This window comes from Stegodyphus dumicola, chromosome 3 (assembly GCF_044657685.1).
Source record: "Stegodyphus dumicola isolate Sdum_Otavi_A_Nest chromosome 3, ASM4465768v1".
NCBI lineage: Eukaryota > Metazoa > Arthropoda > Arachnida > Araneae > Eresidae > Stegodyphus > Stegodyphus dumicola.
This window is the reverse complement of record NC_140770.1, coordinates 33933435-33956491: the sequence shown is the minus strand read 5'-3', so window position 1 is coordinate 33956491 and position 23057 is coordinate 33933435. Positions and strand designations below refer to the sequence as shown.

Genomic DNA, 23057 nt, shown 5'->3' with positions numbered 1-23057 from the left:
ATTTTACAAGTGAAGGGAGCATATTCAAACCAAGCAGTTAAATATTTATTTTAAAAGATAGTTATCAATTAATAAAAATGAGAGCATGTAAATAAAAGTCACCTATAAAAAGTACTAGTAGCTTCCTTTTTTCTTAAATCAAATAACTTCATTGTACCATCTTGTGAACCACTCAACAGGAAGTGTGCTTCACTGGTGTGAAAACAAACTTTGTTCACTGTTCTTTTGTGATCTTGGAATTTCATTTCTAAAATTAAAAAATACATATAAGTTTTTAAATTATACAAGTTAGTTACAAAATAAATAAAGAAATAAAAAGATTAAAATATTCATACAGATTACAGCTATTATATATTAACTTCAAACTGAAATTTAATGTAGTTTTATTTCACAGAATATATATTTTTTAATAAAAATTTGATCCTATATTAAAGTTTTACTACACAGTTAATCATCGAATAAATTTACATCAGTTAATAATACATATCATTCTTAACTGAAATCTACAGTCAAAAGTCTTTAATCCTGACTCATCGGGACTTCAACAATTCCAGATTATCACTTTTTCTGGATTATAGATCATCAGTTTAAATCTGGTAAGATGGCATGCAGAAATTATACAATTAAAAATATGAAATCGTAATTTATGAAATAAAGAGCAATTGTGATCTAAAGGGTATCAAAATTTTTAAAAAGAAAAAAACCTTAATATTTGTTTGTTATTAAAAATTTTTTCAACGCGCGCATGTGTAAAGCAACATTACGCATAATCGAAATTAGAAAATTGCAACCAGAAAACAATTTTATATGTATTCGTGATATTTATAATGACGAGAAACTTGATTTAAATCATATCGGAGTACATAGAGATAAAACACTACATTTAGTAAGGAATTATAAGCCGAATAAAATAAAAACATCTCCCCTGAAGATGAGGATAGTGTTGACAAATCAACTTCCAGTTCATTGCGCGCCACGACGTCCCCCCCCTTCTTTGGCAGAGCAGCGTGAAATAGATAAACAGATTTCGCAATGTTTAGAGAAACAAATCACCTCTCTGTCACTTTCTTCATGCCTTTAGCCATTTTTTGCAGCAATTCCACTTTTTGTTTAATGGACATAGAAACATGCTTTCGCTTTGTAGATCCTTCGGCAGATCTAAAATTGGAAATTCTATTTGACATAATCGAAAGTTCAAGCTTACTTTTATAAAATTGCTCTAACAGTCTACAAAAAAAAATAAGCCGGATCAAATTCGAAGATTAAGGTACAACGCGATATGCAACATTAACTGAAATAGATAATTTTAGCTTAGCTTATACCGTCCGTTATACATCAAACGTGCATGCGCACGCGCATATTTGCAGCCGTAAAGCTTATACCATCCGTTATACATTAAACAAACATGCGTAAACATATTATGCACATGCGTAAAGGTATTATGCAGATGCGTAAGCGCTACGCATGCGCAGAAAGTTTGTAGCTTTGAGGTCCTAATTATAGATTATTACAGATTATGGACGTCCAGATTAAAGACTTTTGACTGTACAGTACACTCCCAATTATCCGCGGAATTGGGTGGCGCGGCCGCCGCAGATAACAAAAAATGCGGATAATCCGAAAAAAGCTAAAAACGGGTATAGCAAATAAGAAAACAGTCATTCAAACTTTGAAAAATCGTTTTATGTACAATAAAACGTAAAATAAACAGCAGGAAATGTTTAACTAGTGCTTAATATTTTAGCTTATTATGCTTAATATATTCTCCCCATGAAGTCCAATTTCTCGAATTCCATGTCGCTGCTGAAAATGAGTCAACCTGCCAGAAGACACATCAAAATTTCCTTTCAGGCCTAACAACTCAAAAAAGGTTTTTGCCTTTGCTGCAATGACAGGACCATTTACAGGAGTACCCTCTTTTCGAACTTGAGCTAATCACTCTGTCAATGCCATGTCTAGCTCATCAAAGGTAGAACCCTTCAAAGTTTTTTGCGTTTTCATTGTGGAAGCACTGTCCGACATTGATGCAAAGTTCACCAGTTTGTCTTTTTGCTTTAGAATGTCATGCACTGTTATTTCCGCGATTCTGTAATTTAATTCCATCTGCTGCCTTGTAGCGCCGTTTTCTACTTTGGAAATTAATTTTTGTTTTCATGCAATCGTTAAAACAACCTTCTTTCATTTTCCTGACATTTTAAATCGGTAACGAAAAACACAAAACCAAAAAGCACAAGCACTGAACACAATAAAAGATAAGAAATTAACTCCAACCAGTTCGCAAGCACTATCAGGCTTAAGCTAACAATGGCGAGTGGAAGAAAGTGGGCATGTCAGTAAGATTAAGACGAGAGAGGGCAGTGAAGCAGGCACTGCAAGGGTGAGTAAGAAATCACTTACTCATCAGAGGGGAAGGTTCAGAGAAGGCTGAGGATATTTTTGCCAGAAATAAGCACAATGTTAGCAAATTTAATGTTTCTCTCAGTTTTGTGAACATTTTTATTTTCTTTGCTTTACACTTATTAAAAAAAAAAAAAAAAAAAAAAAAAAAACTTTGTGCGGCAGGCGCGGATAATCCGCTCCATGGATAATCGGGAGTCTACTGTACTAATAAATTGACAAATTTCACAAGAGCAGGGGAAAGTGGAAAGCATTCCTTTTTTTCTATATCAAATCTCATACAAATTTCTGCTCAATAACAATAATATATTGAACAAAAATTGATCCTTATTTATTAATATAAAATTACAAAAATATAAACACCTTTAATTTGTTTGTTACATCTAAGCTGACATTTATGAATGTAATTATTTATTATTAGTTGAATATTTCTTTTCCAGTAGCAATAACAATGCACATACATAAGTTTTTTCAAAGGACTTCCAGATTCTTCAAAAAAATAATAAAGAAGTTTCTGCATTTAAATTAAACAAAAGAAGTACATATTTTTCCCCTCAAAATGCTTATTCATTATAAATCTGTACTAAAGTATTTTGTTTATTGGTAATGATATAGTACACAACCCACTGTTTTCAGTCAGTTGCCTTCACATTATCTTCAGAAGAATGGTGGAGTATTAATAGTGAAATAATAATTGGTTTAGAATAAATAAAACTGATGGCTATTCTCTCTCCATGCTGCTTGACATTCGTAATATATATGGCTTAATGACTCATAAAAACAGTCTTTTTAGAGACCACTTCTGATTTTTTTTTTTTTTTTTTTATTTCAGATTTTTAAATTAACAGAATCATTTTCATTTGCACATTAATTATTAGCATTAAAAAACAGTGCTTCAATGGCATCTTCTAATAAGTAGAAAACTAATTAAAAGCAGTAGATCATATGCTAAATCAGTACCTACTTAATTTGAACATTCATATTTTTTCCCAGAATTAAATTTAACAGATCTTAAATCAGAAAAAAGCATTTAAAAATATGAACAATCATATCATTACATGAAATCCTAACACTGGCGGAATTTTATTTAAGAAGCATTGGCCATTTAAATACATAGTACAAAGCCACTCCAAAGGAGAAATAGTAAAATAGAAAATTCATAAATGAGAGGTTTCAGAGAAGCACAAATCATGCTATATTTTGAAAACAACAGTCAAAGTAACCTTGTCTTAGAAAGGAATGGAAGAAAAACAGAATCTTCTCTTTTAAACTTAATTACACGGGCTATTATACTCAGCTGGATACTTAGTACACTTTGTAGAAATAAATAAATACCTCTATCACTAAATCCGGTAATACTGCTGTAATGTCAAATGATCGGTTTTTTACAAGTGATAAATCAATAATAAACTTTTTAATAACGTAACACAAGCCAGCATAGATGATTTGCAATAACAGTGATGCAGAAGGTACTTTACAGATCTGAACACTTTTTAAAAAATCATGCAAAATCAGCAAATTGGCATATAAAAATATAGTTTGCAATTAAATTGCTTTTTTTTTTTTCTTTCTTTTCTTGATGTGCATGTGTATAAGCTACATTTTATTTCAAATTTTCATCAATACATGGCATTGCTGGCATAACATTATAAGAATAGAATAAGAAAATTAAGATTATACAGTACTTATTTATTTGCATTTACAAGAATATTACAATAGAATTAATTATGTAGCAGTTCATCATTAGCACTCGACTGTCCATTTTCTTTTAAAGTACTACTTAAATTCATATGTTTCCATGGTATTAATGATATAATGCCACCTAATGGTAAAAATCTGAACTAAAGTATGCCTATGCCTTATATTAATTTTTTTAATGTAATTTCGCACAGCCAAGATATTTCAATAAGTCATTTTTCACATTGTGGAATGATATGTGCAATTTTGGTAAGATCACCATCAACTTTCATAGTTCAATGGTAGTCAACTTTCACAGTCAAATGGATAATCCAGGGCTAACATAAATGTTTCATTCATTTTGAAAAGGCTATATTTTCAAAAGTATTACATGTATGCACATGAAAGATATAATAAGAACCAAACTCACCAAGTTTGTATTGTGTATTCTAAACAGCAGCATAAGTCCATTTTCTCTAAAATTGGGTAAGGCAGTAAGAGGGTAATACCTGTCGAAAATGTCCATTTGGGAATCGTGACAATTGAAAGAGATTTACGAAAAGTGAATGCTTTCTGTGCAGTGACACAAACAAAGATGTAAGGGCTGTTTTTCCTTTCGCTGAGTAAACTGTGACTGGTACATGTTACCTGGGTATGTTGTAGTTATGGTTGTTTCCGCAACTCGATGCTGACTTCAGGTATTTTTTCTTCCAATAAGATGGGGCACCCCCTCATTTGTACATCCCAGTTTGTGACTACCTAAATGAGGAACTTCCAAATCACTGTATTGGGTATATTGATGAGAATGACCTAGCTTTGTTCCCTAGGCCTCCCATATCCCCTGATTCCCTGAATGCCCTGCGATTTCTACCTGTGGGTGTATATTAAGCACCATGTTTACATACCCCCGTACCACAATCCTTATTTGCATCAGTGCTACAGTGCAGAAAATTGACAGGATTATGCTACAAAATGTATGGAATGAGCTTGATTATCACCTGGACGTGTTTCGTGTCACCAGAGTGGCACATATTCAACATCTTGTAGAGGATGTATAAACTTCACGAGTTTGTGGTTCTTTTCATGTATCTGTCATGTGCATACGTGTAATACTTTTGAAAATATAGCCTTTTCAAAATGAAGAATCATTTAAGCAAGCCCAGTACATTACTACTTGAAAAACAAATGAATATTGCATGGAGATCTAGACAAAGAATAAAAGCTCTTAAGGAATTTTCAGCAGCATTTAAATCATTTTAAGAATTACAATGGTTATGGCAGTTGTCTTTTTATTTATCTTTTAAAATACTTTTATCATGATTTTATGGTTTTAAGGTGCATAATTACCACACTAATTTTAGAGTTAAAATTCCCTGCTAGATATACAAGTGACATAGAATGAAAAATCAAAACTACAGCTCAGCAATTTTTTACCCAAATATATCAGAGTTTTCTAAGGAAGAACTGAAGTAAAAAAGTAAATTCAAGGAAGAAGCTCACCAGTATTTAAAACAGGGCCAATCTTACTTGAATGTAAAATCTCAGAATTATAAGTAAATAAGTATACAAGCTTTTAATAAATCCCCAATTTGTTTCATAACAAAATGCTGCTAAAAAGATCATTAGTGTGCTAATTATATACCTCAAAACCATAAAATCATGATAAAAGTATTTTAAAAGATAAAGAAATGCTGCTAAAATGTATTGCACCAAAATAAAACTAAAAAATAATGATGGCCATAAATTGATAAAAACCAATAAAAAATTCTAAATAAATGATATTGGAATTATGCCTACATATGTCAATAGGACTCCTTGACAGTTATTTTGAAAAATAACTTCATAAAACTATTTACAGATTTTCAGCAGACTTAATTTCTAATAATGATTTTAGCCATCAACAGTTTCATTACTGCCATCAGAAAAGCTTGACAGGTTTTCACCTTCAGATAACCCATAAAAAAATTCAAATTGAGAATTTTTTTGGAAAGAGAATGTATAATATATCAATATTATACATTCTCTTTCCAAAAAAAAAAATGTACATTTACATGTCCAAATAGATATAAAAAAAACCAAATGAATAAATTGTTGGCTGGTTAATCAGCTTTTAAGTCTTAACTAACCAAAATTCCTTTATGTATATTCTATGATGCTTTGCTGTCTATTAGCTCTATCAAATTAAATAAGAAATGAATATCCCATGCATGTGCTACTGATATAAATGATTTGTTTAAACAGTCTTTGTTCTTTAATATAGCATTATCTTGCATTTCTATTAATTTATATTTTTAAACTAGAAATTTTATTTTATTATTTATAACCGTAAAATTTTTGGTATTTCAAAATGCTTTGCAAAAGCTTTCTATCACATATATAGATTAGGAGCTATAAATTTTTGATAATTTTGCTATTTAAATCTCAAAACTAGTATGTATGTATGCTACAAAACATTCAATGATAAAAAAAAAAAAAAAAAAAAAAAAAGATTATTGCATGAAAAGTATTCAAATAAATACTTTATTTAAAAGAACACTTATTTGAGAAGAAAACTTACCCTGTTTATGAGTTGAATTTAGATTCCAGGTAACAACAGATCCATTAGTCGCAGCAGTAGCGAGAACAGCATCTACAGATGGAAAAATCGATTTCCTCTTCAAAAATACAGAACAACATATAACAGCATCAGCATTTTCATCAAGTGCTTTGTAGAGCATTTATTTGCACTATAATTTAATTTTAAAGAGCAAGAATATATATATATATATATATATATATATATGAACTTTTGCATTGTTCTAAAATTGCCAGCAGTTCATTCTATCATTCATTACATATTCAATATAGAATTATAATAAATAACTATAATTGCTTGCAAATATTTTATGCAAAATGCATTTAAGCCCAAATACTCATAATAATAATGAAATTTTTAATTGATAATTTAATAAAATTTATAATTTTTCCCTTAAAACTTATTGTCTCAAGAGGCAGAATCTGATGATTGAACGTTAACCCGACATTTGGTGATAATACATAAGTATCCATGAAAAAATTAATTTGGAATGAGGAAAGAAGGTTGGTTCTAATACAAAGTTAACTACTAAAGCAATAACTACCTTCACACATCAAAAGAGAAAAGTTTAGTTAAATAAAGAAAATTCAATGTTAAGTAACAAATAAGCTGCTACCAGCTTTCCTAAATATTACAGAAAAATAATCAAATCGCACATTTACCTTCAACAGGATTCCAAACAACATCAGCACAACTATAACTGAGATCAATATTTTTACCCATTCGAAGATTCAGTTTCTCTACAAATTTAGTAGCTTCGACATTAAATATCTTGAAAACTGAAAAATAATCAAGTGAAAGATATGAATAATTTATCTTTATAATATCAGTTTCTTATTATATATATATGAATTAAAACTGGAGTTTAATACAGTTTTCAGACATCTCAGTTCACTCACTAGCTAATAAAAATGCAGCATGGTAATCTAAATTAGTCTTTGAAAAAACAGGGCAATCAATAAGACCATTAGCACTCTCCCTCCCCTATGTCTCTACATATAATAAAAGAAAGAGTCTGTCTGTGTGTGTGTGTGTCTTTCGTTCCCACTGCGCATAAGTTAATACACCCACGGCTACGAAATTTGGTACATAGATGCTTCGAGACAAGAGCCAGTGCACCTCAAAGCGATTTTTTCGAAATTCGAATTCGAATTTTTTTAATTTCATGTTTTGTGACGAAATCGCATCATTTTGAGACATAATGGGCTATAGGAAAGCGAGATTTTATACTACACACTTCATTTTCACATCGTCATGAAACGTAGGCACTTAGCTATTTTACGAACTTAAAATAAATTTCATGTTTCAATAAATCGATTAAATACGAATTTATTTAACAAAGTAAGCTTAACACCTTTTCAATGGGATTTTTTCTAAAAAAGTTTATTTTTAAAAATGTACAGTTTAATTTTCTTTGATTTTTGGACACGTTAAACTTTCATTGTTGCGACTGCTTTTACAAAAAGAATTTTGGAAAAATGACAATATTTTGTATTTTTTAAAAATGTTTTAAATGAAGCTTCTGAATACACTTCTCACATCTCACATATTTAAAAATGTGATTTTGGCAACAATTTTCCTGTCTTATTGTTGTTGATAGATTTTTGATGAAATCGCATCATTTTGAATAGTTTCATTCTTTTAGAAATATGGATTTGGCAACAATTTTTCATCGTATTTCTTATGTCAGTGTTTTTAAGAGATTGGCATATTTCATTGTCATTTATATATATATATATAATACATTTTTATTGATTTTTTTTAATAAAGTTGTTCTGCAGAGTAAAATTCTGTGTGGAATTTTATTTTATTTTATTATTATTATTATTATTATTTTTTTTTTTTTTGAGTTGCTTTTATGTTATTTTTTGCTTATTTCACTGCTTGTTAAGATATTGAAAAGTTTTGCATGATTTTCTTTCTTCAATGGAAAGTTGGTTAATTTTTTTTATTAGGATAATTAATATTTGTTTAATTAATTTAAGGGATATAGCTTATTTCATTGTAATTTTTTTCTCTTGAAAATATAAGATGAAATATCATTAATTATACTTTGCTTTTCATTTTTTGTTTTTTGTATTCTTTTGTTATTTATTGCTCCTTTCACTGTTTTTAAGATATTGAAAAGCTTTGAGTGATTTTTTTCAGGAAACAAAATTCTTAACCTGCTTTATACCATTTGAGTTCTTAAGATTTTGCAAAGGGAAGTTGGTTAATTTATTTATTAGGAAAAATAATATTTGTATTAAGGGATATTGCTTATTTCATTGTAATTTTGTTATACGTAATAATTTTTTTTTAATGAAGTTGTTCTGCAGAGTAAAATTCTACGCAGTTTTTAAATATAACGTTTGGTGTTCCCTTCAGCCATTTTTCCAGTACATTTAAAAGCCAGACGAAGGCTGGCAGCGAAGCTGCTAGTTTATAATGAAGAAAGCAAATAATAATCGTAGCACCTAGTTTTCTTCTTTTTGAACCTAAATGTCAGTATGAATATATTATGGTAATTTATTATTATTATAATTTTCCAGATAATTATAGAGCTTTTGCAAATTAAAATATTTACAAATATATACCAGTTTTCAAATACCTCACATATTTTTTTCACATTCATTGCCAAGTCCAGTTTTTTTGACAAATACCTGAACATTATGAGAGTTCTTTTTGATAGTATTGAGAATCAAAAAATAAGATAATAATTATAATTATAAAACTTCAATACTATCAGAGACACTAACTTGTGAAAACAACTAGATACAAAAACTCTTTTGAAGAAATTTAAGAACAAATGTAAAAGTTATTTTCCAAAAGAAAGCATAAAATATTATATTTAAGATATAACTTCAGAATTTGTTTCATTAAAAGTACATGTCAAACTTTCAATTTTATTTTGTTTCAAAATCAATGCAATGCAAAGCCTGAAACATGAATGCCTAATAACCAGAATCAAATAAGACTTGATCAAATAAGTTAAGGTTTTTTAGATCTAGATTTCTTTCAAGAAAAATGAAATTTCTAATTTTCAAAATGCTTATCAAACCTGTTTTGACATATGCTTCAGAAACTTGGACACTGACAACACTGGAGAAGAATTGTATTACAATTTTTGAAAGAAAAATTCTACAGAATAAAAAATAATATTTGCAGAAGGAGATATAGCTTTACAAAGGATATGAACAATTTGATAGCTTAAAATATATAAAAATTAACAGAATGCATTAGATGGCTCTAGTGATCCGAATGCAAAATGACAACGTCATTTTTTTTAAAAATGTACTTTTTTTTAAACCGACTGGAACCTGAAAGCAGACAAGCCCATGGCTAAGAAAGTTAATTCAGTGGAGTCAGATTTTTTAACATTTAATAAGAGGAACTGGAGATTGAAGATAAGCAAAGAGTCATCATGAAGGAATCTTCAAAAGAAGGCTTTGATCCACAATGGGCTATCTGGCCACCTATGATGATGATGAATAAACATAATCATCTATCCAGACTACACTTTTTTTGGGGGGGGAATTTTTTTATCCCTTGTGCATTGTGTGAATGAAGAATATGATATTCAAGAAAAAGAAAATTTGCTTCCAGTAGATTTTGTTCCAATTAGCTGAGAGTTCTGATTATTTCTTTTTCTGAAGAATATCATTCTATATATATCTGAAATAAAGTAGTACCTTGAGATATGAGCTTAATTCTTAGCTCACTTGAAGACATAGCCAACTCTGCAGTCTCCTACCAAAATTCCATTTCTTGCTGCATCTGTAATTTCATCAACTCCTCCACTATTAGTTCTCTGGATTGTGTGGTGACAAGCTCTTTGATATATCCCTCCTCCACTTCCAGGCCCATGGACTTTCCAAGATATATAATCTCTTCCAGTAATTCCTGTTCTAGTCTAAATCCTTCAAAGTCCCTTTTGGTCACAATGTCAGGGCACAGGTTTTTCCATGCAGATCTCAAGTTTTTTTTTTTTTTTTTTTTTTTTTTGTAACACTCCGCCAGGCCATATCATTAATTTTGAGGCATACAGCAATGTTATTATGGTCCTTCCAGAACTTTTGAAGGGTGAGAATGTGTTTGTGTTCTCCATAACCTCAAAGCAGTGTTGAAACATGTATTTGGTAAAACGCTTCTTGGAACTGGAGATCACTTGTTAGTCTATGGACTGTAGGATAGACATGGTGTTGGGTGGAAGGTAAAGAATCTTCATAAAAGCTGAACTTCTCGAGGATGTCATCCTCATGGCAAGCAGCATTGCCAAGTCCAAGGACTCTAGGTTTTCAGAGTACCTATGATAATGAAACCATTTACCTCCACATCAGAAGAGTAAAGTTTGTGCAGAGTTAAGAACAAAGAGAAAACAGGGGTAGAATAGGAAAGGGCAACATGACCTAAGAAATAAGAGGAGGAAAGGAAGACTCAAGTCTCCATAAAGAAAGAAATGGGTGAGAAAAGGGAAGATACTTATGGAAAATAGGGTCCGTGGAAATGGAACATACATCACAAAGTGAAAGAGGATGGAGAGGGAGTAAGCTGGGCCAAGGCCCGAGCTTATTAAAAGTGAAAAGGATTTAGAGGCAGGTTATTATTACAGGACTATAAGGAAAAGTTTTAGGTAGCAATGTGGTGAAAATTTTTTCATGTCTTCAGCAAAATTGATGAGAATCTGGAAAGCCTATTTTTCTGCAGTGCTGTTAGCATTTCTAATGTTCATAATTGCATTCATGGGGTTTCCCAAAAAGTCCAACATTTTTTCACTCTTTAGCCAATGCTGCTGCAATAGCTTCATTCAGCTGTGGTGGGATTTCTGAGGCTCTTTGCTTTTAACTTTATCTAGACGGGTTGGTCCCTTGGAAGCAATGGGTGTGTCAGTAGAGAAGTTGTTAAGGAAAAAAAAATCATCACTTGTTAAAGCAGGAATTTTCTTAGCTTGGTTGTTGTATCAATTTTTCAAATTTCTGTTTATAATCATCTGACATCCTTGATAGCAACATGTCCTTTGCCATAAAACAGACAGGTAGGTTTTTCTTCAGGTTTTAGGGGGCAGAGTACACTTGATTAAGGAATGATTAATTGGAATGATTAAGTCTGCATTTGCAGCATCTCTCCACTTTGAAACAAGAATGCTGGGTATGATCGTATGCTTAGCTACGGTAGCACTGTGACGGTCTTTTTCTAGGCACATATCAATCAGAATATTCACATTAAACATATTATTCATACTGAAGATAGCACTGCCAGCTGCAATTCTCTGGAGCTCTATAAAATAGAGGGGAAACTTTTCAAAGTTATTTTCGCTGGATTTCCTAAACTGTTGTACCTTCAGGATGGAAAAATTTCAGCAGGCAATACCATCACTTATGGCATCTTCAGTAAATGAGTTGGGAAGGTTCTTGGCCACAGCTTTGACGCTTTTTTTCAGAATTTAGTTAGTATGAGTGAAAAGGGATCTTCTTGTCATGAAGACTAGCAATAACAGCAGGGTATTCACTAATGGATTGAACCTGAACGTAGATGGAATGCTGTCTCATCTGAGTCTCGTGTGAACTACAAAGTTCCGTAAAAATAACAGTAATAGTTCCGTAAATAGTTATCTAGTCCACATTGTCTAGAGAAAATAAAACTGGTGGTTTTTTTTTTTTTTTTTTTTTTTTTTTTTTTTTTTTTTTTTAGTATTCGGAGGAGGAGATTCAGGCTCTCTGGGATTTACAGGAAGCTTGTCAAATTTATTAATGAGGGAGATTCTTGGAACCACTGTAATTTCTTTAGGGATCTTCAAAGGTTTTATGTTTCTTGTGACTGGGTTGCTTGACCATGCAGTCGACATTCGCATTTGCATACAGTGTGAGAGTCAACCTATCTTTTATGGCCTCGTGACCTAGAATCTTCTTTTCTTCTGCCATTATGTAAGTTTTGCTTGGCATTTTCTTCCAGAAGAGCCCTCTCATCACAGCTGAACACTTTTTGGCGGATGTAACGGATGTAACCTTTGGCTTCGACCAAGCTCGCTGCCTTATCATACCTGACAATGGAATGAAGGCCAGTCCATTTTAGGAAATTCTTCAGCCACACTCGACTGGCTTTGAACTGCTCCTGTGCTGAAGTACCTGGGCTCTGCTTCAGCAAATCTGTGTGAATGATTCGTGCCTTTTTGCAAATTATAGTCTTTGTCACAGTGTCTCCAGTGAGCTGCTTCTCTGTCAACCATAATATCAGCAGATTCTCCATTTTTTCATGAACAAAGATGGGAAGCTTTGAAATAATTTTAATGCCCTTAGCAGGAATTATAGCCTTTATCAAGTTCTTCTGCTTCAAAATAGTACATATTGTAGAAGCTATAAGATTGTACTGCATTGCCAGTTCTTTTAACTCTTACGCCTTGCTCATGTTTTTCTATTACCTCACACTTTAAATCCATAGATATGACCTCCCCCCCCCCATTATTTTTTACATTTATCTTTTTGGTGTTATATGACAAATAAATTAGCTAAATAACTGTATGTGCCAATAAAAAAAACATAAAATTAAAACAACATGATAAAAATACTTATGCAAGCAAGGTGAATTAAAATGGCAGGTTAGTCCAAGTGGTGGTGTCATCACAGCTAGTTTGCACGTGCAAGACTTGCAAATCAGACTGGTGTTTCAGATTTATGAGTGCCAACTGCTCTGACATCACTGACACTAGCTTGTATCTTAAATTTTAACTTGAAACTCAGGCCAGAAACTGGACCTAGCAACTACTTGTATCTAAGAAAACTTGTATGTTGGGCGCTCATATCTCAAGGTACATGCTGTTTCACCTGCTGGTTAATGAACCATATTTTCATTTTCAGCCCTTGAGTGGTTGTGGGGAAGGAATTCAGCATTTTTCAATTATAGTAGTACATGAAAATATGTGAAACCCAAAGTAATACACACAGTATGTGAAACCTATAGACCAATGTTTGTTTGGAGTGGAATGTTATGCATATTGGTTTTCTTTTGTTGACATAGCAGAGAAGAAAGGCGAAGGAATTAGATCTTGATTGAACAAAAATTCAGTTACCACTACCAACTGCAATCTTTCTTAACTTTCTGATTTGATCCAACATATCAGTCTACATATCAGTCTTTTCAGTCTACCATTATTACTGCTACTTTATCCAAATTAATGTTTTAGTAAATATATAACATTTATGTTTTATTCTTTCCTCGAAAACTGCAAATTCGTTAGTCAACCCATATATATTGGCAAAAGATATGGCCATTTTGGGTTATGTCACATTTTAATTTCACAAGATAGTTATTCAAACAGCTGTTGTTTGCATAGTAAAACTTATTCTTGATGAAACAGTATAATTACTTGTTCATCTCTTGGCAAACTTGAAATCATGAAAATACATTTCAGTTAACAACAAAATAGATGAAAAACAAGGTTACACCAGAAAAGAAGTTGTGATGCTTGGAACTGGAAGAAAAATACACACATACACAAAAAGGCCAAGTGACTTTTACAGGAAAGATATACAAAATGTTCCAACTAATGGAATACGTGAAGAAATGCAAAGAGATGCTGAATGGAGATAATATAGATAAATTCCTTATTGTAATGGCAATGTTTCAATCATGAATCAATCAATCAATGGCAAAATATGAAGTATGGTTTTAAATCTGGAAAATATATTGCCATAGATTGTGAAGACTACGATACAGAGTTTGTTAAGAATGAAAAGATTTCAGTTGACAATTTAGTGTGATTTCTCAACTTAAACAATGGAACTTTATAAGCAAGAAATTATGTCATTCTATAAAATTAAACAGACAAAAAGCAAGACACAAAATGAAATTGCTTAAACAACTTAAGTTGAAATAAATGTTGAATTCAACAAAAATAAATGTTAACATCAAGCTTTTTCTCATAAATTTGGATCATTTTAATATAGCAAATATTTCATTATTTCACAAATGACTATTTCATATTTTTAATTTTACAGTACGGAAGTCAAGCAATATATGTTATGGTTATATTTTTCCCCTTTTTTTATTCTACTATGTTCCTTAATTTTTACTTATTTATTTATTATTATTAAACATACTCCCTTTGAATCTGAAACAGTTGGGCATATTACCTTAATTTTTAGTTCTAAAGCAATTTTTAGAGACATTATTGGTCAAGTCTAAAAGTACTCCCTTACTGCAAATAATGCATACTTTTCTCATGCCTTAAAAAAATATGTCCTTATATTTCAATTAAAATCATATTTACCATTTCTACCAGCAACAACAACCTGAGTCGCATCTCTGTTAGTCGCAAGAGCATTTGCAGAACCTTCAAGTGTAACAAAATGAGTTAGTGGCTCCACAGCTGTTGCTTGCATTGGAAAACCAATGTCCTTAATTTCTCTAAAAACAACAAAAGAAAAAAAAATTAGTACAATAATTAAATTTCAAATAATACATACACTGGGGGGGGGGAGTATTGACAATTGTACTTTTAAAGGCATATTTCCTAATGTAAATTAAAATATAAAATAAAAACTATAATGTATATTGTCATAAGTGACTAGATTTCTTTTTTTATTTTTTTTTATGCTATCAATATACTCATAAAGGATAAAATAAATAAAATAGAAATAAAAAAAGCATTGGTAAAATTCATTTCATTGTGCTGAAATCACATGTTTGGATTGAAGAAACAGGCTGTTAATATAAAGTCAGGAGTGTTACTTCAAAACTTTTATATCCTTTTTTTAAAGCTGAAATAAAATGTCTGAAATCAAAGGAGTTTGATGTTAGTGTTAGAAGTACTATTACTAATCTTAGAAAAGAGAACTTAATACATCATTAGAAAGCAACAAAGCACAAGTTTATTAATAACTAGAAGTGTTGTGAAAAGTTTCAAGAAACAGTTTCAATACCCACAAGGAAAAAATGTTATATTATCAGAGAAGTCGAGAAAAAACAAAAAAAACAAAAAACAAAAAAAAAAAAAAGTACAGCACAGTTAGCCCGACAAGAGGCAAAAAAATTCCACAAACATTAAGTGTACTTACAGTGCGTGATGTTTTACAAGACAGTGATTATTATGGAATAGCAGCGTGAAAGAAACTTCTCTTTGAAAAATAAATAAATAAATAAATAAAAATAAAAACAGGACAAAGAGACTAGACCTTGGAAAAGCTAATGTTAATCAACCAGCAGAATTTTGGAATAAAATAATTTTCTTGACTGAATTGATATTGAACTTTTTTGGGAGTGATGAAAGGCAATATGTAGGGAGAAAGCCAAACACTGAATGAGCTTGGAACACAAAAATACCGTGAAATACGGAAGAGGCAGCATCTTCATTTAGGGCTAAGTAATGAATCAATGAAGTATAGTTGATAACCTTAACTCCACTGAGAAAAAAAATGTCAGCATTACTGTAATTTAAAGGCAAAGCAGTACTTAACTTGGGGACATCATTTTTGTTTTAGGGTGACAGCGATCCCGCATACAATATATAAAACACAGAAATGCTTACTCTATATAACATATCTTGCCAGTAGAAAACACCACCTCGGTCACAGGACCTTAATCCAACTGAAAATTTAGAGCACCAATTTTACACCTAGTTATCCAGAAACATAAAATTTTATCTAAAGAGGAGTTTACGCATAATACTTCTGCCAGAATGACAAAAGATATCCAGTGGTATGACAAAGACAATGAATTCATCAATAAAAAATTGACTATCAGCAGTTATAAATATAAAAGATATGCATACAAAATATTAAATAGTTCCCATTTTTATCCATCATGTTGCTGTATGATTTTGCCAATACTTTTTTGACATGCATATTTATGTCTAGTTTCCATTTTATTTCTCAAGCATATTAACTCAGTGAGTGGCATGACCGCCTTTAGTCATGAGATTTTTTTGTCACTCGGTACATATTAGACTATAATTTAAAAGATGTTGCTTTTTTACTTTTTTTAATAATGTAAATATCACATTGATGAATGGAAGTTTAGGAAAACAAAGACTATAAAAAACAATTACGAAAGTTTACATAACAGAAGTTTAAATACAGGTTTTCATGAGGATAGCTTAAAAAGTCGTGCCACTCGGAGGATTAAAATGTCAGTTTCATTATATATGAGCTTTTGTCTTTCTACTTCATTACATTTAAAATGTGAATCATTTCCTCAATTAAGTATGTTTAAATATACAACTGTCAATACTATTTTTTTTACCTACTGTACATTTTTCAACTTATTAATTTAAACAAACATGGCTAAGTCTGAAAAAAAAAAAAAAAAAACAGAGAAAGTACATTTTACTAACTATGCTTATGTTACTTCAAGAAAAGTATAATAATTTCCTGGATTATGTTATATTATATAACATCAGCATGGTAATTTAAGGGAATTATTTTTTATGGTGAAGATGTCAATGGAGGAATGCCCTTGTAGAGAACATTTCAAAGGAAGATTTTTAGTTTCCTAACTTCTAGCATGTATTTACATTATATATAAAGAATCTGAGGGGGGAAAATTGGTCATTCTTCTGTTATCAGGGCCAGATTCAGAAATGTACATATATATGCATACATGTATGGATGGATGTGCTCATGTATGCATGTATATATGTATGTGTATATACACATACATATATACACATACATCCATACATACATGCCTACATACCCAGATTTCTGAATCCGGTCCCAATAACAGAAGAGTACCAAATTTGTCCTTTTCAATTAGCAATAATACTTCAAGAAGGCTTTGGAACCAAGCTCCAGAATTTCAATTATAATCAGTTTGATTATAAATAAACAACAAAAATCACCAAGAGTACATCTGAAGATTTTCAGTATTTAAATGTGGTTATCAGAATCAAAATTTATTAAGCTAAAGTAGCAATTAATTTCTAATCGTTATGTAACAAATTTATTTAAAATATTTTTGTAACTTTATAAATACCTACCCATCATAACAATCTTAAAAAGTTTGCCCACAATTGGTAACACAGTTTCCTAAGTAATTCATGCAATACTCTTTTTTTTATAAAGTAAAATCTGCATACTATAGTCAAACAACTATAGAACAAAATTTGACAGAATATTTTTGGCAAAATCTGCCTGTAATTCGGAAGGAACTTTGTGTAAATATATAAAACAAAAAAATTCAAACGTAATTTGTAATAAATTTTCAAATTTTACGGCAAAATTAACAAGATCCTTAGTCAATGTATATTTAAAAAATGAATATTTTTTCAGAATGTGATAACTTAATTAAAGTGAATGCTAGAAGTAATGATACAATAGTCATTATTTCATATACTAGGGTTAAATCATTCCAGATTGCAGGTATTTTCTATAAAAGCTAACTTTATATTTTTGTTTACCTCCCAACTGCGGGAAACATGAAAACTTTGATGACTATTGCCAAACTTTATCTATGTTATTTGACAAAAACTTTTAATATTTTTACTTTCAAAATTACAGCACGAAAACTTTTCTGTCAAAATACACTTATTTTTTCTTCAGTAAACACTGAATGTTATTCTGACGTTTTATTTAATAATAAGTAATATGGGAAAACAAAGTAGTGAAATTAGTAAACTAATTCAACAGATAACATTAATTTAAACTAACTTTTAAGATCATATGCATGAAATGATTCTCAAATGCAATATTTGGATGGAAACAATTCATAATTCATAAACAACCGTTTTTCAGTTTAAATTAAATGTTTCACAGCGCAACAGCGCAATAATATGAAACTTCACTATTTAAATCTCTTATACATAAATATGAATACAGTTTTAAAATATAAAATTATCTGAAAATGATTTATGTTTAAAAATAACTTAAAAATACTTTTTTATCTATTTAAAAACAAACAATTACTTAAATTCAAGCAACTAACATGTATAGTTTTTGTAACTAATGTAAACTTTTATGGCAACACCTTTTAAACAATACCAAAATAAACATTGTCTGCTTCGCGTAATTCGCAGAGAAATACTGGTTTGTATAATAAATGTGAATGTAACGATTTGAATGATATAGATCTACCTGTTCATTTCTTGAGTTCATCATTTTAAATATTATAATAACAAGTTTCAAAAGTCTAGCTGGGATATTCGTATATTCCGTCGTATATGACATTATGCTGTTTCTTGTAGCGTTTAGGTGAACGTCTTTTATTTACTTGACGAATTTAATGCGTATTTTTTATAAGATATAACATATTTTTAAAAATATTGAAAAATGTTCATCAACTTAATGGTTCAGTTACAACCGAAGGAAGCGTTTAAATTGAGCACGTAGTCATGTAAACTGGACTGAAAATCAGAAGTCTGCTCTGTTCACTGATGAGTCCCGTTTTGCTTCTCAAAATGATGATGAGGAGCGATTTTACATAGAGCAAAGCAAACACGCGATATTTTCCATTTAACATACAGGAAAGGGATACTTATGCAGGAGGCAGTGTTCTTGTATGGGGAGGAGTATCTTTAAGTAGGCGCACACATCTGTGTGTGTAGTTTCTTGAAGAAGAAATTATTGTCCAAATGGAATGGTTAGCATGCTCTCCTGGCCATTGAGTAGGTGTCAGACACTTTCGGGAGGTGTGTTGCTGGCTTCAAAACCCCTTCCCAGCACAGAGATGGGTTTAGAACTGCTTTACGTGTTCAGTTTGCTCTGATACCCATGCAGCTCATTGACAACATCATAAACAGCAAAAAACATCGCTGTCAGGCCTGTATTGCTTTTCTGGGTGATCATACTCATTATCGAGAAAATTTTTTTGTATTTAATTTGTATGTCCAAATTTAGAAGATTTTATGTTTCTGTTCATATCACAAAACATACATATTATCTAAAATATTTTGTGTTTTTAAGTGACAAGTCGTATAATAAATATTATCGCCAAATTTTGTCCAATTTGCTTGCATACTTTGAGTTATCGTCAGTTTTCCATATGTTTAACTTTTGAAAATTAGTGTCTAGATATATTTGAACCAGATATAATATGGGTTCACACAGAGTGGATTCTGAAATCGTAGACCTTTTGAAACTCCCAATCAATATCATTAAATATCAGATAATCACAGAATTAAAAACTTAATTTAATACAGTTCTTAAAATAGTGAAGTTTTTCACATTTAAGGACCTTAAATGGATCCTTGAAAAATCTCTTACACCACTTTTTGATTGAAAATAACTATTGTCCTAACCTAAAGATTTTTTTGCTTGCTGTAACTGAATTATCCTTAGTTGTTATTCTTTTACTGTTAAAATTTGTGATTTTTCCCCCTTCTCAGTTCATGGAACTAGGCTCATAAAGATTACATTTTGGAATGTGACAAGGGTCATGAGATTAGCAGGACTAGATGCTTTCAAAGCCAAATTACATGACTACCATTGAACTGTTTTAGAAACTAAATAGGGTTTAACTTGATAGAAAAAGAAGTTGAGAATTTAGGACCAGCAGATACAAATTGAGATTTTGGATTGGTACAAAATTGATGTAAAATATTGGGAATAAAGGACATTTGAAAAGAATCTAGGTTGTGATATATAGGTGTATATATATATATTATATAGGTGAAAATCTTCATTATTATTTTGCTGTAGTTGCAGCATCTAAAAATCCAGATGATAATTGTTAGTGTAGATCCATTTATAACTTGTTTTGTAACTTAGTATTTTCGATTAATGTTTATATTATAGTGCATAGAATAATTATTGCGAGAGAAATAAATATGTAGAAATTTATCACAAGATAAATATCTTGGTCACTGGAAGTTTATTTTATCTAGTAGTAGATTTATCAAAATGATATGTGTTAAATATAGGTGACAGAGAAGTATTGTGATATATTTTTGAAAATGATAATATATCAAGTATACTATGCTTGTTCTTTTATGTACAAATTTCAAAACTCTCTTTTATTTCAGATCAGAAAATTTTTACTTTAAAATGAGTATTTTTTTTTCAATAATATTCAGAATGCAAAATTAAGGGAAACTACACAACAACTGCAAATTGTTGACTAATACCCTAAGCATTGCTAACACACTTTTTTTATTTAAATTTAGCAAAATGTTTCAGAGCAATATTGATAGTAAAATATAATAATAAAATTTTTCTATTGATACCAGTTTGCTTTTTGAGAGTAAAATATATCTTTAATAATACCTTGAGCATATCCATACAACAGAAGAATTTGCCATACTTATTTAAATATTGACAAATTTATAGATGCACAACAGGATTATAAGAAATATTTCATCTATTTTGTGAATTACTCGACACAATATAAAATAAAAATTGCTGTTCAAATCTTTATATAATGTGTGTTTCTAAATAATTTAATGGAATGTAGCAAATGAATTTTAGACAGCTTTTACTGAACCACCAACTTTTTCATATATTCTGATTAACAAAATACACATATCAAAAGCTAAATCTTTTCTGCTGTGCATATTCATTTAACAGTTATTCTTTAATTACTATTCATGTTTAATTAATTTTAGATTTATATGTTATACTTGCTATGTAGTTAATTCCAAGTTTATAAACAACCTTCTTTAATTCTTTGGATCCTATTTGAACCAGCAATAGATAAAACCACTGAACTATAGCAGCTGTATTTTACAGTTTAAATTTCTGTAATGGGGTGTAATGAGCTGGCTACATAGTAGTTTAGACTTTTTCTTCTGAGCATAAGTATAAATACAAGCTAATTAAAACCTCACCAAGCCGTCCCTTTGATAGAACACTGCCTTCAGGCATTTTGCCATATTAATCTTATCCAGCCTGTCTAGATATTGGAAATATGTTTTTGTTAGTAACTCATATATACAAAGCTTACCTTTGTGTTTTTTGTCGTATTTGTGTTTCTACAGTATTAAACATCAGAAATGTAATCTTTACCGTGAGTAGATACAACGCTTAATAATGTAACACATGCTGAAAGAAGGCACCTTTTTTAAAGGAAATAATATGCTTATTTAATAAATTTGGCTTACAAAATGACATTTAAGATCTTGTGTTTTTAATACATACAATTATTTTCTGTTCAAGTAGGCAGTAGAAATTTCTTTTTAAGATGATAAGTTTCACACAAATGATAAAATTATGTTAATTATATCACTAAAATATTTATTCATGAGTCATTATTTCAATGGTTCTTTTCCATTAAAGTCATACAACTTACCGCCTTTTTGTTTTGGTGTGTTCCTTGCCGCCAGGCATCGCCGGTTTAGTTTGGCCTCTGTACTGGTGAGAATCGTCTTCGTAACCATCGTTGCCTCAACAATAAGTATTTTATTTTATCGTAAATTCAAGTGTTTTATTTTATTGTAAATTTAGGATATGCGTTGAGTTAATGTAAAGTCATTTTTAGATCTCTTAAAAGAAATCTCATTCAATTAAAAAATATTTTTTGGTTTCGAATTATCAGTTCTGGAATTTTTGAAAAATCTCATGACAAATCTGCAAAGATTGATGTATTCTGTTATACACTTCTGGCCGTCCTAAGTGCAGCACGAAGAAGGACGAGATATCACAGCCAGATTTATTTCAGAGATTACCCATAGTATCAGTATTAATCGATTTGAAATACAGCATTCTTTGAGGTGAGGAAGACGAGAAAATCGGTAATGAGTGTTGCCCCACGTCTGTCAGTAACCGTTGTTAAACTCCGCGGGATTGAGTGAAAGAGGCTTTGGATATGTTGTGGGGAATGTCACACGTAACCAAAGTTCATCTGGTGTATCCGTGGGTGCGGCATGCCGAGCTAAGCATTCTCCAGTCATTGAACAGACACGTTTGATGGCAATAGATCTGAAGAACGGGCAGGCTAGGGTAACAGTGTAGTAGAGAGGGCTAAGAAGAAAGCTTGAACATTGTGTGCAACATGTGGTCGCGCATAGTCTTGTTGAAATGTGGCCGCAGGCAAGTCCTTGAGATAAAAAAAGAGAACAGGCTTCAAAACATTAGAAATATAGCATTGGCTGGTAAATATATCGGTAATGCGTCCCCAGGGAGTGTGGAAAAGTGGAATCCAATATCACCTCACCCATAATACCGGGTGCAGGACCAATATGACGATGCATTACACAACAGTCGAGCAGTCTCTCTCCACAGTGTCTCCAAACTCCAATCCGACGATTTGGTACTGCAAACAGAAGCCTGATTCGTTCGAAAACACAATGTCATGCCATTCGGATGTCTATCTTTGACGTTTAGTGCACTACTGCAAACAGAAAAACGCGTATGTTTAAAGGTAATGGAAGTCTAACGAGCAGTTCATTGTACTGTAAAAGACTTCGATTTTTTAGTACAGACACCGATTGTTATGTTTTAGGCGGCAGTCGTTATGATATGGTTGCAGACGTGGCAGTGTACTCCATCAGTGCCATGTGCACAAT

At 31.0% G+C, this 23057-nt stretch overlaps 2 protein-coding genes across 8 annotated transcripts in view; one reads left to right on the top strand and one right to left on the bottom strand.

Moving 5' to 3' along the window:
* Positions 1–23057, bottom strand: part of LOC118197432 (GATOR2 complex protein WDR24-like) — a 55340-nt gene that overhangs the window by 26694 nt on the left and 5589 nt on the right. Inside the window, exons 1-5 of one of the 4 annotated variants that reach the window (XM_035368946.2) lie at positions 21842–21877; positions 14895–15031; positions 7312–7428; positions 6632–6703; positions 103–247 (exon numbers count right to left, since the gene is read on the bottom strand). In XM_035368946.2, the coding sequence (XP_035224837.2) occupies positions 103–247; positions 6632–6703; positions 7312–7428; positions 14895–15006 (446 nt within the window). In that variant the 5' untranslated portion in view covers positions 15007–15031; positions 21842–21877. Of the gene's footprint in view, positions 1–102; positions 248–6631; positions 6704–7311; positions 7429–14894; positions 15032–18020; positions 18140–18270; positions 18395–21841; positions 21878–23057 lie in introns of those variants that run through there. The other 3 variants (XM_085812741.1, XM_085812738.1, XM_085812740.1) reach the window with 3 other exon arrangements.
* Positions 18526–23057, top strand: part of LOC118197435 (uncharacterized) — a 44549-nt gene continuing 40017 nt past the window's right edge. For 2 of the 4 annotated variants that reach the window (XM_085812745.1, XM_085812743.1), the window contains exon 1: positions 18526–18645. The gene's annotated coding sequence lies outside the window, so the exon portion shown is untranslated. The other 2 variants (XM_035368948.2, XM_085812744.1) reach the window with 2 other exon arrangements.